Below are 17,469 nucleotides of genomic sequence, written 5' to 3' on the forward strand. Positions count from 1 at the left end.
CGTTATCCTCTAGAAGGATGAAGACCTCTCCCAGGAGCCATCCTAAGTCTAATTCAGTGTTTTCTCCGAGTGGGCCTGCTCTAATTAATCCCATAATGAGCTTCTTTGATGTGGAGTTACATAAAACACTGAGGGGACACATGTTCGTGTCATCAAGCCTTCGCCGAATAACTGTAAAGGAGAGTAGTTAGAAAAAGTGACATTGGTGACAACCTGTTGGAAGGACACGGGGCCAGCCAATCGACCCCCCCACTCCTGCTGATTCTTCTGCTGGTCTTCCTCTCTCAGATCCCCTCCCTCAGTCAATGACCTCCATCTAGGCAGGGTATTTTTAGTCCACTGCCTGCTCCCCTTAAAGCCAATAACCTCCTTTCTAACAGTCTGTCAACACGCACACCAGAGCTGGGAGATATCACGTTAAATCAAACATCACGATATTTCTGACCAAAAACATAGATGTTGATATTGCCGCGATTATTGCGGGGTTGACTTTCGGTGCCGTTACAAACCACTGAGATTTTAGATAAATAATCATCAATAATGTGGATGTAATGTCTAAGTGGGTAGAGGCAAATAACAGAACCGCTAGAACATTCTGGTAAGTTCAGAAAAAGTACATCACAACTGTAATGCAGCCTTTAAAACCAGAAAAAGACAACACTTGGCGTCATGTCTGACGAAAATCTTTTAAACTGAGCTTTGGTGAGCTGAAATGACGACAGATTCAGCAACTGCATTGGCCTATTTCTTGCTTAAAAGGTTTTCAGAAACATGTTTCAGTGAACTATTTTAGTACAATATGAGATCGTATTCCGAACAGCCGCCATAACAGTCTGGCTTTGAATATCCGGGGAAACAAACCCATGTGACACGTTCGTCCAATCAGCTGCCGGTTTTAATTTTTTTGGGCAACAATACAGAGTAGCGCTGCCTGATGCTATGGAGATGTATTACGTCTCGTCTCTTTGGTGCATTCTGTGGCACTTTTTGGACCAACACGGGGAGACGGTCGGCCGTCTGGTTGGTGTGTCCTGGCTACAACACACACCCACACACGGACACAATGCATAAGGTGGTCCTCTGTTGCATGCCCACTTCCACTGCTGTCTTTACCATCTTTACCTAGATTAGTGTTTGGGATCTAGCAGTTGTTGTCATTGTTATTGATGTGCTTTTTTTGTGTTGGATACAAGGAAATAAAATCCTGTTATTAAGAGATGATGACTATGTTCAGTTGAGCTTGGAACAATATCAAAGCATTGAAGAGGTTCTCTTTGTTTTTGTAAGCTGTGGTTGTTTGGAGAAGCATTCCAAGCCTTCCTACTATGAAAAGGCCATCACTGATTTATTCTCTCACTTTGCATGGCAAATACAGTGGTCATGATTCGGAAAAGGGATCCGTCTCTTCTAGTCATTCCTAGCTATCATAGTTTGTCTACTCAAATTAAACATGACTCGGTGAGCATGTGCTTGAAAGGGTGTTTTTTTTAATTCAGTTCTCTGAAAAGCCATTCTGAGAAAGTCACAAGCAGAGACTGTAAAACAATTATGGGTGTTGCATCCGTGACGTCACCCATCGGCAATAGTGGGCTAATGTTTTGAGGCCAGGAGTTTGGCATTTGGCTGTCGGCACTTTGGGTTTTTGGAGCCAGAAGTGACCATATTTGGACAAGGGGGTGGAGCTGGGGAGGTTAGCAGCTAAGCCAGTGTAGTGTATGGTTTCAACAAAGGGGGTAAGCGAGCATCCGGAAAGCGTACCTCCTATGGGGAGATTCTGAGGCTAACAAGCCATTACCTTCCGTTAGCGTCCCATTGACTCCCATTCATTTTGGCGTCACTTTGACAGCGAATTACTTTACATCTGAAGCGTTTAAAGACTTTATTTGTCCATATTTCTAAAGAAACACAACAATGTATAAAAGGCTATAATTACCTTGTACCTCCCGTTATGGCCACGTAGCAGCCGTTTTTGTAAAAATAGGCTCACGATTGTGTCATAACCACGCAAATTACTGTCACATAGTAGAGGAATTACTGTATAGTCAAGGGAGAAGCCCATAGAGAGTCCGTGAAAGCATCGGAACAACATATTTCAGCAATGTTTTGATGGATTGGAAATACTTCGGTGCGCGGCAAGTGAATTCATATGAAGTAACATTTATCCACAAACAACTAGGATATTTTAAGAAAAGCATATGTTGTTAAATAATGAAGTAGGGGTAGCGAGGTTTACCTATATTCACGGGGGATGGGGAAATTATACAGGCTCTGCAAGATTGGGAATGATTGAGATTTCTTTTGGCACAGCTACCGGAAGACTTACAAATTTCAATCACGTCTTTCAATCAAGTTGCTCACGTCACATCAGCAGCTGTGCAGCACGCTCAGCCATCACTGGAAAAGTGCTTCTGATTGACTTCACTGGTCTCCGTGAGTTTTTGCTGCTATAGGCAGTAGAAGATTTGAAAGTAGCTTTTGAGACCATAAACATGATCAAAATGTGTACTGAAGCCATAAATCAAGTGGAAAGTAGGGTATTGGAATTTCCCCATAGACTTGCGTACAATCGGACTTCTATTCCGAGCCAGCGGAGTCGCCTGGATTGAATACAGATTTAAGGCACTTCCGCATTGGCTTCATTTTTCTGGCCCGGAAGTTTCCGCTTTTAGATAATTTGGGAGGTGAGACTGACTGCTTCAAAACAAACAAGAAGACAAGTTGAATGGACAGAGGGTGATGGCACTGCAAATGTGTGTTTGGTTACTTCTGTGCCTATGATGAGTGTATTTATATGAACAGATTATGGGCGGCCTCTTTAATCCAAACCGATATACACTATTCATTAGACTGTACACACACATGCTTGAATGTTTTCCTCCTCATTGCTGTGTTTTGTAATTAGAAATCAGAAATGCTCTTCATCAGCCCACATCATTCAAACAGTGTCCGCCACTCTAGATGAAAGCGTCAACCTTGTGCTATTGATGCATGCTACTGTAGGCTACACGTTAAGGAACTCTTAACACATGGACAAAAGGTTGCTTTATTTTCAGTCCTGTTTTTGATTTGTTTTAGATCGAAGTTCGCTTGTTTGTATGTCAGAGGCAGAGATGTGAAAAAGACAACCACATTAGAGCCGTGCTGTGCTGTACCTTGGTTTATAAGTCGTACCTCAAATGTGGCTTTTTTCACTGTGGTAGACATGTACGCGTCTGGTATTAGTGCCAGGTGTAACCAAGCAACCGTTGCTTTTTTAAGACTCCTCATCTCCACTCTCTTCTTTTCAATTATGGAGGTTGCATGCTGCAGAGCAAAGATTTTTTTTTTTAAAACCATATTTCTCTTACCCCATGCCGGTCTGCTTGGAGAAAGTGAGAGCTGGGCACTGGGGATTGGATGAAAAGCGTAATTGTTAAGAAGGATGAAGCACAATAACAGCCAGCTGGGACGGGAGGACGGACAAACTTCTAGAGAACAGCTAGGGGTGGGGGAAAAAACTTGATTTAAACATTTTTATTTTGTTTCGATTTTGTTTTTTGCAATGATTTTTAAAATTTGATTCTCTTCCCCAGAATTTTTCTGTTTATACGGTAGTGCCGCCAACTACATCATATCCGTTTCCAGCAAAGAAAAGAGTGAAAGCAGAAAATCCATTTTATGTACTTCTTTATAATTGAAATAAATGTCAGACTGACTGACTGACTTAGAAAACAATTAGTTTTCAGAAATGTCTCATTAAATATTGTCTCTAGAAGACTTATTTTTGTTAAAGAAGGAATAGAAAAATGCAATACTACAAATTCAAACTGCAATACTACAAATTCGAATCGGTACCCAAGAACAGCACTACCTTATGAAAATATTTCAGTTGAAATTAAGGCGAAGAGGAAACGGCGTGAGGAATTCTTGGAGTATAAGGAGATGGTGGAGAAGGAAAACGCCCATGTGGTGTCCATGTGTTCCCAGCAGATCGCCACAGGGGTCTTTAAGGGGACGGGCCTGGATGTAATTTCCCTACCAGCCTCAGTTTAAACGGCTTGCTGTGATAGCAAGACGGGATGAGGAATGCTGCCACTCTATTAGCCAAAGAATGCCTCCCTGAAGGCCCATTAGAGGAAGACCCGTTGGTGCACTTCAGGTCACAACCTCTGAGGCTCTGTGGCAGCCTTAAGGTTGTGACGTTACTGTTTTAGTCCATCATAACCCCTTTCCCAGTGGACAAAAAAACCCCACTAACATCTGGATTTAGTCTTTTTAGTGGCAAAGGTTACAATTAGCATTCACTCCCGGGACAAATGACTCGGCTCCATCTCCGAGTGGTGAAAACCTGACACCCGGGTCGACATGCTAATTTTGGGCCCCTTTTGCCAACACGGTGCTATGACGCACGTCAGCCACAAATTTAGTCTGTCTACCCTGCATTCATACAAAGTTCCAAATTAGTCGGCACCTTGTTTGACAGGGAGACGGAATAAGTAACAGATATAAAAAAATAAGTAACCACAGTGATGTGTCACTGGCCTCCCTGCTTTCCACTGTTTACTTACCCGGTTTTCTGGCGCGTTCCTGACGTACAACGTGACACACTAGAAAAAGAAAACCGAAAGGCATACACCTACTTTATGCAGGTTTTCCCATTTAAAAAAAAAAAAAAAAAAAAAATATGCATATTAATTTGGGTGGGAAAATGGTATATTATGACATATTTAAAGTAAGAGATTAGTCACTGCTGTACACTTTGCATGAAATTGTCAGCATTTAGAGTACTGACTACACGGGGATGACACTTCCACTGGTATAACGGTTAACTTGCAAGAATAATCTGAGGTAACTTCTCAAAACGTTTGCATGCAAATTGTATCACATCACCTGTTGACTGAGAGGAGGCCACCACACTTTACACTGGAATTTAATTTGAGCAAATGGGGGCAATTTACAGAGTCCTAATTAGAGAAAATAGCATGTTGTTTTCTGTTGCAGCCTCACTTTGTGGTTTAGGTTAGAGTCAGTTCACTCAAATCAGACAGAATTTTTTTGTGTTAGTCATACAGATACTTTTTGCTGAAACTTGTTGTTCACGCCAGTAAAAGTAAAGGAAATCCCATGCAACACCCCTTCCCCAGCAAATCACACCCTGGGGGGTAGGTGAAAACATATTTGTATGAACAGACCCCAAAAATAGGTGTATGTAGGTGTGTCTACTTAAAAAAATATTGCCTATAGTAAAACTTTGATATTTTTAAAATATCAGTCCATGGTCATTCACACTGTTGCATTTCAACTCTACTCAGTGTCACGCCACATTTTGGCAAGCTATCCCACTTACAGTGCTTTGCATGGTATTTGTTAAATTCAAAGTTTGGCCATTTGCAATCAGCAAATATCTTGTCACAAGATACCTACACTCAGCACCCAAAGACTGTGTTTTGATGTTGTCCTAGTTAAAAAAGAGCGCTGTAAGTGGAAAGTTGTTTCATTGTCTGATCAAACTAAAAATGTAGAGATGTTGTCATATTGAAAGTCACATTTCTCTCCACTGTTGCCTACAGCGTTGGGTAAATCAAAAAGCAATGATAAAGAAATTTGACGCTTACTCTTTTCCACAAAAATCCCAAGCGGAGTCTCCGAGTTCCCCACGCTGTCTCAAAAGTAGGCCATCGAAAACAGAAGCATGGGCAAAGAAGAGGGAGGAGGTGGAGAGAACTAAGCGAGTGAAAGTGCCAGCGGAGGAAGAGGAGAGGCTGGGGAGGCTTTGGGATTATTTTTACCTTTCTGCCAGTATAGCCCCACTTTCTAATTAACTGCAAATTAACTTCTGATGAGCTGAGGGTGGGTGGCAAAGTGCAGCGGCTACGGATATAGACTCGGGTCACGTTCCCCTCCCTTCCGCTATTAGACTTTCTCTTCGGGGCCCAGGCCTCCGAGGGCCCTACCAGTCCTGCTCTGAGCCACCATGGCAGGGTCAAAATCTGTTCCCCAGAACCATCGCATCCGAGATGGGTCTAAATCGGAGCACTCTAGAAAGCTCTGGAGGAATTTCAACACGGGCAAGGAGTTGATCTAGGACACTATATACTTAAAGGCTTGTTTGTAAATCTGTCAACAGCACGGTGTTATTGCCTCGTTTTCATGGTCATCCCTACCGTTAAATTGGTGTCCGCTGCACACTTGAAGGGAGATTTTCGAGAGATTAAATTTGTTCGCCCTCGCACCCCGCGAACGTCTGTGTGATGTGAGCGTGATACATAGGAAACCTTTGAAACTGAGAGCCCAGCTAACCGTGGTCCTGGGAGAGAGATAACCAATGGAAAGAGCTAAAAATATCTGCATGATTCGTCAAGGGCTATTATTTTACTGCATAGCACTGTCACTGGGATCCCACACGTCAGACGATGAAGATCTATACTAGAGACAGACACAGAAACATACTTTCAATGCGGTTTTAGTGCACCATTTGCCAAAAAGCCATTGACTCAAACGCGCACTGCGTGCAACTCCGAACGGCACACACACCAAACTGTAAAAACAGCAACTTGCAGCTATCAGTCTGACCTGTCAATGTAAACTGTCAAATGTGACCCTATAGTACCAGGATGGGCAGGTGGTTGCTCTGGTTTGAACCTTTCTGTTCCTCTGTCTCGGTCTCACTCTCTTTTTCCTCTTCCTCCATCCATGTGACTAATGACAAGGTCCAGTGCTTATGTCCTTATATAGACCTATGCTCTGTCTGATCTGGCTGCATCTGGGACAATGGCGCACACATACACACACACACACACACACACACACACACACACACACGGTAAGTCTTCAGACATTTAGGTGCCCCTGGAAATGTCAATGTATATCAGGCATAATATTCTTAATTAATCTGTGTAGAGTACAGATGTTTTTATTTTAACTCCTGTATTCTACACATCACAGAAATACTTGTCAATAAGCCCGTTATGAGTATGAAATGGGCGGGACAACTGATCGGACCCAGTTTGATCTGGTCTGTTCCAGCCTGGGTCAGTTGGTGTTGACAGTTGGCAGATAAAATGATATACATGTAGTGAATGATGTGTTAAAATTCTAATCTTACGTCTTTTGTCATTCTCGTGAATATTCTCGTTTTAAACCAGCGACCGATGAAAATAACTTGTGTGTCGCCCGAGGGACACAGCCCGGTAAATAAACATCTTAACCCGAAGTTCTTCTCTTTACAAAGTTAAAACACCTCCGGTTTCCTCTGTAGGCTACACAGTCCACGTTGCCCATGCCTCTCCATCCAGGATCTCACCCAAACTCTGCCTTTTTTTTTGTGGCATTTTCAGCACAAATTGCATTGCATAAACAGTGCAAGCTTCCAGTTACTGTCCATGTTTGTGTTTGTACTAGAATACTCAAGTGCGATCTCGCTGGGGGGTTGTCTAACGCTGGAACTCCAGTTGCTACTGACCAGTGGTTCAGTGTGTAGTCTCATGTTGTTACTGTCTTAAAGTGTTCATATTATGCTCATTTTCAGGTTCATAATTGTATTTAGAGGTTATATCAGAATAGGTTTACGTGGTTTAATTTTCAAAAAACACCATATTTTTGTCGTACTGCACATTGCTGCAGCTCCTCTTTTCACCCTGTGTGTTGAGCTCTCTGTTTTAGCTACAGAGTGAGGCATCTCACTTCTGTTCCATCTTTGTTGGGAGTCGCACATGCGCAGTAGCTAGGTAAGGACTACTAGCCAGTCAGAAGCAGAATATGAGGGCGTGCCATGCTAGCAGCTAGGCGAGCATTATAACATGTGTTACAAAGTGACGCACGTTTGTCTCTGAAGTAAAGGCTGGACTACAATAGAGCTGTTTGGAGCAGTTGGTGAACAGTGTTTTCTGTTGGAGATGGTAAGTCCCTTTGGGGTGGACTTTGGGCTTTTTCACTTTGGAAGCCTATAACATGCACAAAAACGATATATAACACAATAAAGGAAAGGGAAAAGCCAAAAAGCATAATATGAGCACTTTAAGGTTCATACTCCTTAGTGACTGTCAGCGACTAAAATAGGCTGCGGAAGTTGGTGGAAACAGTATTTAGTGTACTAGTTTTCAGGTTTGTCCCAGCTTTAGATGAGAAGAGCCTTAGATTTTGGGTCGGTGATGTCATCCTTATTAGGGATGTAATTTAGTTGATTTAGCCGACTCTCTTTAACCGATCATAATTCCAGGATGCTCGTTCCCTGTGTGTAGCCACGATGTTGCGTGCATTGTCGTGGACACATGCAGCCACTGTCCTGGGACTGCTTCCGCGTCATGTCTGTTAACGGTTCATCATCAACAAAGAGTTTTCCATGTAAAGCAAAGACACTGGTATGCAATTCATTTCGGTCACCTAGGTAGATGTATTTACAGTAAGGCTTCATATCATTTTTATCTGAAGAGGTGATTGTGATCCTAAAAACTCTCACACTTGGGCGGAGTTGTCATACTCTATTTTGATTCGGTGACTTATTTAAAGTAAAACCTGTTAATCTGCAAGTTTATAATGTACACACATTATAAACTTGCAGACTAACAGGTTTGACTTGATCTCAAGGCACACGCCTTGAGATCAAATTTCAGAGTGTAAGTAAGTGATATTTAATAAATTAGATTGTTTTGTCAAATAAATGAAATGTTTTGATGAGGTATTTGGTGTGCTTTGTGCCCTGATGCCATCCAAGGATATTGTACCTACTTCTGTAATAAATTAGGGCTTTGTTACAGATACCCCTAGAGCCTGCAGATCCCTGGTGTATTCTTATTATAGACTAGGTACTTCTGTTAGGACAAACTCTTCAACACATGCACACACACACACGCGCACGCACGCAGTTGTTCATCAGACCTAGTTATCGACATAGGAGATCTGTCCTTAAATGGTAGACTACCAGGGCTGCCTCTGTTTCCACTGCACAAACCAAATGGAGTCCAGGTCTGGGAATGGCCTTTTAAAGGAGAGAGAGAGAGAGAGAGAGAGAGAGAGAGAGAGAGAGAGAGAGAGAGAGAGAGAGAGAGAGAGAGAGAGAGAGAGAGAGAGAGAGAGAGAGAGAGAGAGAGAGATGCCCTGCAGAACATGATTCATGACCCTGAGAGAAAGACACTGTAATTGGAGGAAGGCATCTCCTTCCATAGATGCATAAACAACAGATGTATTAGATATACTGTATGTATATATACACCAATGTGTTTGTTAATCAAGAGAAATCGTACATGTTTTGTCTGAGAAAATGTGTCCGATTAGAGCATCAGTGTTGGGTTTATCAAGACGGTATCTAGATGTCAGTTTGGTATGTTTTTAACTGATTGGCAAATTAGGTGGATCCTGTGCAGCCCATCTGTATGTCATGTGTCATTTCTGTGTCTGTAGCTATTGAGGAGGAGGCGGGGGGGCAATGTGGAGGGTGGGGGTGTGGCCTTGACCAACTGCCACTTTGCTCGTTTGAAAGGCATGATGTCTCTCTCTCTCTCTCTAATGGGTGGGCCAAATTCTCTGGGCGGGCAAAGCAGAGAAAGGGGAGGTAACCTTGCTCCTTATGACCTCAAAAGGAGAAGATTCCTGATTGGCCCATCTGAGCTTTCATTTTCTCAAAGGCAGAGCAGGACACCCAGGGCTCGGTTTATACCTATCACCATTTCTAGCCACTGGGGGACCATAGGCAGGCTGGGGGGACGCATATTAATGTTAAAAAACCTCATAAAGTGAAATTTTCATGCCATGGGACCTTTAAAACACACACTTTGATCTGATGATGTTGCCAGCAAATCCTTTTAATTATGTCACTAAAATCTCGCCTTTCTTCTCTTTCCAGCCTGACAATCTACAGAAAACATGGCTGAGGGAGTTTTACCAGGTAAGTGATCCAGTCAGTGCCCAGCCTCAAATATGTAGTCCAACAAGTAACATATAAGTGCTTTGGGCTCTTTCCACTGATTTCCTGGCACGTCGCTTGCTGATCTCATGATGCTCCGCATGGCCAGTTCTGCAGATATGTATCAGCATGTGTGTTTATTACTCTAAAAATGGTTGTTATCGCTAACGAGATGCCATTAATACATTGAACAATTATTGTTTGAATTGAATATGACAGATTGTAATTAATAGGGCATCAAAATATTATTTTAAAACATTGTTTTCTCAACACACACACCCACACACACATTGAGAAGATAAGAACCACTGGTCCTTATATTCAATCCAGACTTAAAGCGCCCTTTTTTTTATGTACAATGTTACACTACAGCTTTTTGCCATTGCAAAATGTGTAATCTGAATTGTAACCTACGTATTTCCACATCCTCCTTTCCTGATTTGCTACATTAGTAGTGCGGTGCATGTACTATTGGCCCAGGCCCGGCAAGTGCTAACTATAGCTGTTTTCACAGGACTGTGACGACGACAACTTGAGTCTAGTCCACATGATCTTTTTCAGTTGAACCTCTGTAGATTAAGTCAAGTGAAGGCATGTGCTTCCTACGGCTACAACCTACCTTTTCTTCGCAAAGAGAAAATCTAAATCTAGTTGTAACCTGTGATGCGCTTGCTTTTTGATCAAGTACTTCAATGTCATTTTTAACAAAATGAATGCTTTTTTTGAACTGATTATATTTGGGAGTCTTAAAAAAAAAAAAAAACTAGCAGACTAATCTTGTGTTCAGCCGCTGTGATCTTATTCACCTCATTTTCACCCCTCTAAATGCAATTTTTTTTTTTCGAGAGCAAAAGCTCGAGCTCAGTCATGCTTCATATCTTACCTTTTTCATCTACATAGGAACCCTTGACTAACCGCAACTCTTTCCACTGGGGTAAGGGAAGTGAGGCTGCTAGAACTTTTAACTGCTGTCTGAAAGTGACAGACAGACAGAAGAGAGATGGAGCAAAGACATAATTATGCTATAATAACAAAACATTTTTCTACACAGCTCTGGTGTGGTTGTTAAAAGTTAATTTCAGTATACGAATACATTCTGCAAGATGTTTTTATTAAAGTGCCACTATCAGAGGGCTTATTTATGCAGATTGGAGCCGTTGACATAAAGGCAAAACAGCGGTGGGGGGTGATGTAATCACAGTCATGAATGACAAGCCTGTGAATGTAACTTTTGGTTCTGATACTGTTGGTACGATACGGACTTCACAGCCTTACGCCCCAACCCCCGGACTTTCTTCTACCCACCTACTGTGCAATATTTAATAATACTTTTGATGATATTGATAATACTGTGCAATTTCATTACTGTGCAATATTTGTATACTGTGCAATATCATTACTCTACATTTCTTTTACGTCAAATGAAGGGGAGCTTATTTAGCAGTATTGAAATAGCGTGAACAAAAAGGAGCATCAAGTGGGAATCAGTGCTAATGTTAGCAAGCTAAACTATATAGGCTAGCTTCAAGTGGAAGCTAGTTAGCCTAATGCCTGTATGGTGCTGCTTGTGGTCGGTGTGGTGTCGACGCTGCGCGCAGTCCCAGCAAACATCTGATTATTTATACTGGTTGTGGTCAAAGCGTCTACAAGAATTGACCTCGGCTCTTCTGTAGTCTTTTTCTGTGGTTGTACCGTAGAGTCTAGTTTTCAAATAGTAGTGTAGTCTACGCCGTAGACTACACTACTATTTGAAAACTTCTCTTTGAATTGGCTGATATACACCTCTGGGTCCTGTCCTCCCACAAGAAGTATGAAACACGTTTAACTTAGCTTGCTAGAATCCACTTTCTGAGTGTAATATAAGCATAACAGCAGGATGGGTCCTCCCACATGTAGAATCTTGTAAAGAGACAGACGACTTTAATTACTAACTAAAGCTAAAGATATGTGTGCGTATGTAGGGATTTTAGGCTACGGGACTATAATATTCTCTAGCCCAAGGCTGCCCAACTTGGGGCCCGTGGGCCAAGTCTGAACTGTGCTCCCTTGGTTTTGGCCACCATGGCATTTGACATGCTCATGCTTTTTTTTCCTCTTTTGAAAGTGCTGTAAAATCCTAACCAAACGTACATTTTGTGCAGCTAAAAAGTAATTAAGTTGAGTTAAATTGAGTTTTGCGAAAATGTAAAGCACATTGCTTGTAAACTTCCCTATTCAATTAAATACGCAAGTTTTATCTGCAAAGAATTACGGAATTTCTTTAACATTAACATTTATTTTTGGACCGTGGGCTTCCATTCAGATACATTTTGGCCCTTCATATGAAAGAATTTTGGCACCTCCTGTTGACAACGCTGGCCCCCAAAATGTCAGTAAGCAAATGTATCCTTTTAAAGTACGTTTTTAAATAAATCTGCTTAAAAGCAGCAGTATTATTAAATAGTATATTTCCTTACACAGGAAGTGAGAAGAACTCAAATGTCAGTCCACCAATGTCACTTCACTAGTCAAATGTGGCAGCACTTGCTAAATGAACAGACAGAATGACACAAAAGGAAAGTCGAATAGAAACCCTGAAAGAAGAAGATAGCTAATGAAAGACACCCAAGGAGAAACAGTGATGTAGAAAAGAGAAGAAGACACACCGAATGAAATAAGCTGCACCTCCAAATGAATCAGCGAGGAGGGCCGGAATGGAGCCATTCTTTTGCAATACTCAACACACTGCTGTCATGTTAAATAGCCCAGTATTGATTTGTGTTTCAGTGGTAGTAGCGTGCCAGTGCCAACCAAGAGGCATTAGAGCCAGGAATGTCTGTAGCCTGATGATGTATCGCCAATGCATGGCTATACAGCAAGACAGGCCCAACAGGAGGAGGGTCCTATCTGGGTCACATCCAGATGCACACAGCCTAGTCAACTACACCAAGATGTAGTGATAAGTGACAGAAAGGGGTTTAGTCACACTAGTGTTCATTTTGTCACCTATTTTTAATTTAGTCTTGTGCCAAATGTCCTTGTCATTTACATATCTTTTTTTGTTAGTTTAGTTTTAGTCGAAAGAAAACTCAATATATCTTAGTCAAGTTTTAGTCAAAACGTTTTAGTCTTTTTTTTTTTTTTTTTTTTAAATAACAAATTATTTCTGAGATTATTTCTTTTTTTTTTTTTTCCTTCCACCACCCCCTCTTTGGAGGACAACTTTATTTTTATTATAGAGCCATATTTTTTTATACACAGTATGTTGCATTCAGATTTAGAATTACATTCAGTGCGTTAATGGTTGCCCCACCGTGACCATTCACCCTGTTCTAGTGAGACCCTTCTGAGATTATTTCTGACGGCCCTGAAATGCAAAGGCAGCGTGAAACTGAGGCACAATGCGTTCATATGTAAAGAAAGCGAGAATGTGTAGCTCACCTCTGTCACACATGCACCACTCACTATACAGTATCACTCAAAGAATAATTGAGAGAGCACGTCAACCGTCAATGGCCCAATCAAACTCTCTCTGTCGCGCCGATTGTTGAGAAACAACATATCGATCCCGAATAAAAGACCATCAGCAGATCGGTCATCAGCTGGCCAACTGAGCACAACAGCAGCAACAGTGACAGCAAGCAGTCAGACGCGCTTGGTCATTACACACCATCAGCAGAAATAGGAGAGGCAAGGAAACAGAAAGACAGCGATGTGAGCTCAGAGTTGGATAGAGTTTGGAGATAAGTGTTTTCTGAGAAAAGACAGAGGCTGGCAGCAACAGCACAAACCAATTCGGAATATTTTGAAGGCGTAACAGCTGAATATTCTATCTCACGATGAAAAAGTAGAGACGATTGAAGACGAAAATGAAGAGAGATTTTCTCTTAGTTTTTATTTTATGCAAAACTATTTTTAGTCTCGTCTTTTTCCGTCAACAATAATGCATGTTAATTTAGTCTTAGTCAGCGTTTTTGGACATTGGGGCAGTCTTCTCTTAGTCATGGACACTAGCGGTGCCAGGATTTAGATTGTAGGTGGGCCTCCAGAAAACTGGAAAACAAGCTGCTTTCTTTTGCTTTGCGTTTCATATTAGCTAATATCTACCGATTGTGTCTGTCTCATTGAGCTTGCTTGAAAAGCTTGCGCGTCAACGTCATTCATTTCATTGGATCACTTGCTGGTGACGATGCAGCCTGGGCGGTCTTAAGAGTCCACACGTGGGGTAGAAGCCGCTGATTGGCTGAGAAGCTTTCACTCAAAGCTTTCCTTGTTTTTTAAATCGTCATCGCGATATCAATAAACACATCGCGAAAGGCCAAGATTTTTCTGTGTGAAACATCAGTAGAAAACGCCACTTGTAACGGTCATTCTTTTTTTAGTGGTGCCTTTTTTTTATTGAATTCATCGTTCAAGTTGTTCAATAAAAGAATATTGGAAATTATTTCCTTTCATTTGTTTTTAAAGTCAACATTCAATTTGTTGTATTTTAGCAGAATACTGAAAGCAGCAGAAAGGCAGAACTGAGTTCACTTTAATATCTGTTTATTTATCGCAAGTAATATTGTTCATATATATCACAATATTTAACAATGTTATCACATATTGCATATTTTCCTTGTATTGTGCAGCCCTACTGTGTAGTTAGGACTACTGAAGGAAAAGTATTCAGTGAAAAGTAAAAGTAAGAAAGAAAATAAAAAGTCCAATAACCCTTCTGAGGGCATTGTTACTATACTATATATTATACAGTGCCAGTGAGTTATGGATACATTATATGTTCATGAAATTATTTAGAAAACACAGTGCTTCACTTTGACAGCCAGGGTTTTCTATTCCAGGATGTTGCATTATCGTGTTTATCGGCACTTTATTCATAATGTAGTAGTTCTTTTGAGGAAATGGGTTTCTGTGGGCATAAGTCAAACACACCCTTCGTTTCACGTTTTCCTAATATCTCTGTGGTGTTTTAAGCCTCCGTCTCCTTCCAGGCAGAGCTGCAACTATTGACTTCAAGGCACCTAACCCTAACCATAACCATAACCATTGTCTAATCCTAGTAAAATGTTGGGGGCTTAAAACACCGAAAAACTTCCTAATATAAATGCTGGAGTTCTTCAATGCAGAGAAGTGAAAAACTATTTTTTTTTTGTATGCTCAATGGGTGTACAAACGCAGGCAAACTTGGTACTTTTCCTCAGGTATAATTCATTTTACATGAGAAGTAGCTGCCTGTGCAAGCTTTTTTTTCCTTTCCGTTGGCTCTTAATGCCTGCATTTGTGCACATATTACGCATACAAAAATAAATATATATTCACTTTTTCTCTCACAAGATGATTCTTCCGCTTTTTCTGTGTGGACAGAGTGACAGTGATCGGGAACTAGCTGGAAAAAGTGGTTAATTCAGACCAGTATGTGAACCAAGTAGATAAACAACACCTCAAACCAAAAAACTACCAGGAAGCACAGATCCATTTGTTGTGACAGAAAGAAATTCCAGACTCACCCTAACGCACACGCAAACCTGACTGACGTCATTCTGTTTAGCCTCAAGCGTATGCAAGAATACTTTGTCACATTCACATTCAAGTCGCAAGAACATCAAAAATTATACTTCTAGCCTTAAGAATTATATTTGTTAGTACAAAGACCTTTTAGTACAAGTCTGTGGCATTTGAGATCTGTATTTTACTGCAGTGAATCTGCAGTCAAATACTCTCTCTGTAATGGATTGCCTCATCGTGGATGTTCTCATATAAACTGAATACATATCATACTGATGTGATGCAAGATAATTAGTGCAGTTTCCTGGTAATTGCTAGACTAATAACTTCCAGTAAGTCCTCTTTATGTCCACTCAAATCAACAGCGGTCATGTTACGAGCTGAAACATGACAACTTGCCTCATGACTTCAACTTTCTTTCACTCAACAGAAAGTAAATGTAGCTGATAGTTTGAATACAGTAGGATTTACAGGCAACCGAATTCTGCATTGCACATAGGAATGTCCCAAAAGGTGTTTTCCTACACGATTCTGCTCCCAGTCTTGTAATACTGTCTATCCTGCTCCTACTGAGTCCCAAACCAATAGTTAGATTTCACTAACTGGTGCAGTTACATGGTGTACCTACAGAAGGCCTAATCTAAAGTTGAGGTTTGAATTCTTAACAATTTTTTGTAATAATAATACTAGGGCTGGGCGATATGTAGAAAATCAAATATTACGATATTTTTGACCAAATACCTTGATAACGATATTGTAGTGTTGACTACTGGTGCTTTCACAAAATATTTACACAATGAGATTTTAGATAAATAATAATCATCAGTAATGTGGATATAATGACTAAGTGGGTAAAGGCAAATAATAGAACAAGTCATGCAAAAGCTCCACTTTAATTCTTGTGTTTACCAGAGATGTGCTTGTACGTTTCTTGAAAATAAGTAATTCAGCATGAAAAAAGCATAAAACATGACCAATCGACTAAAGAAATCTAAGTTGGCTAAGACCAAAACGACCGATTAGTCGACTAATCGACTAAGAGGGAGCAGCCCTAATAACTTTACTGTAATGCAGCCTTTAAAACCAGGAAAAGACAACACTCTGCTATATTACGATATTAGGATATCCAAAATCTAAGATGATATCTAGTCTCATATCATGATATCGATATAATATCGATATATTGCCCTGCTCTAAATAATACTACAGGCATTGTGCATAATTTTTCAAGAGTTTAAAACCCCCTTTGGACATATCTGGAGAAACAGTGTCTTAGCTTGGAGCCACTTGGTGGCTATGTCCACCTCTATACCCCTCTATGTTTGAGGGTGGGCGTAGCTGGAGACACACTGCCAACTTCAGTGGTGTGCTACGGATGAGAGAACGTCATGCCCATGTGTAGTCTGCAAATATTGATACAACATAGTGTTGGTTAACAACTATTAGCAACGTAAGATCCTGTCTTACAATTTTACAACATTCCAGACCCAACATTCGGGAGGACCTAGTCTATATCCTCGACGTCCGTTTCCTCCCTCTTTCTTTGTGTTAAAATTTTAAACTCCGGTGGATTTTTGAGGACTGCTCCTCAGATCTCTGCAGGGTAAATCCAGACAGCTAGCTAGACTATCTGTCCAGTTGTGCAACAGAAAACTCAGATTTAGGCTTAATCTAACTCAAACCAACTAATTAAAATAAGCCTCAATTGACTGGTAGTGATCTTTAAAACTGGGTTGGGACATTCCTATTTTCCAGTTCTAGTAGTTTGTATTTTTGCTCTAACACCAACTAATCTAAATCTATTAAAAGGGCCTTTTTATGCCGAGCTAATTTCACTTAATTTGAGACAGGAGTAGGAAATACACATGAACAAACATCTGCTTCAGCAGCATGATTTTCCTGCCTTTTTAACTTTGCCTCACTCATTCTTGTAATTATTTCTGTCACTGGCGTGCCAAAACATGTCCTTTAGCAGGTGATTCCAGTCTGAATGTTTTGTTTAGCACTGAGGGTATTGGATGAGCATTGTGTGTGTGTGTGTGTGTGTGTGTGTGTGTGTGTGTGTGTGTGTGTGTGTGTGTGTGTGTGTGTGTGTGTGTGTGTGT

At 40.9% G+C, this 17,469-nt stretch overlaps 1 protein-coding gene across 2 annotated transcripts in view; it reads left to right on the forward strand.

Annotated features, from left to right (window-relative positions):
• inpp5a (inositol polyphosphate-5-phosphatase A) overlaps window positions 1-17,469 on the forward strand; it is a 169,223-nt gene that overhangs the window by 42,127 nt on the left and 109,627 nt on the right. For both annotated transcript variants that reach the window (XM_028603944.1, XM_028603943.1), the window contains exon 2: window positions 9,821-9,862. In XM_028603944.1, coding sequence (XP_028459745.1) covers window positions 9,821-9,862 — 42 coding nt within the window. The remainder of the gene's footprint in view (window positions 1-9,820; window positions 9,863-17,469) is intronic.

The sequence above is a fragment of the Perca flavescens genome, chromosome 17, assembly GCF_004354835.1.
Source record: "Perca flavescens isolate YP-PL-M2 chromosome 17, PFLA_1.0, whole genome shotgun sequence".
Taxonomy (NCBI): domain Eukaryota; kingdom Metazoa; phylum Chordata; class Actinopteri; order Perciformes; family Percidae; genus Perca; species Perca flavescens.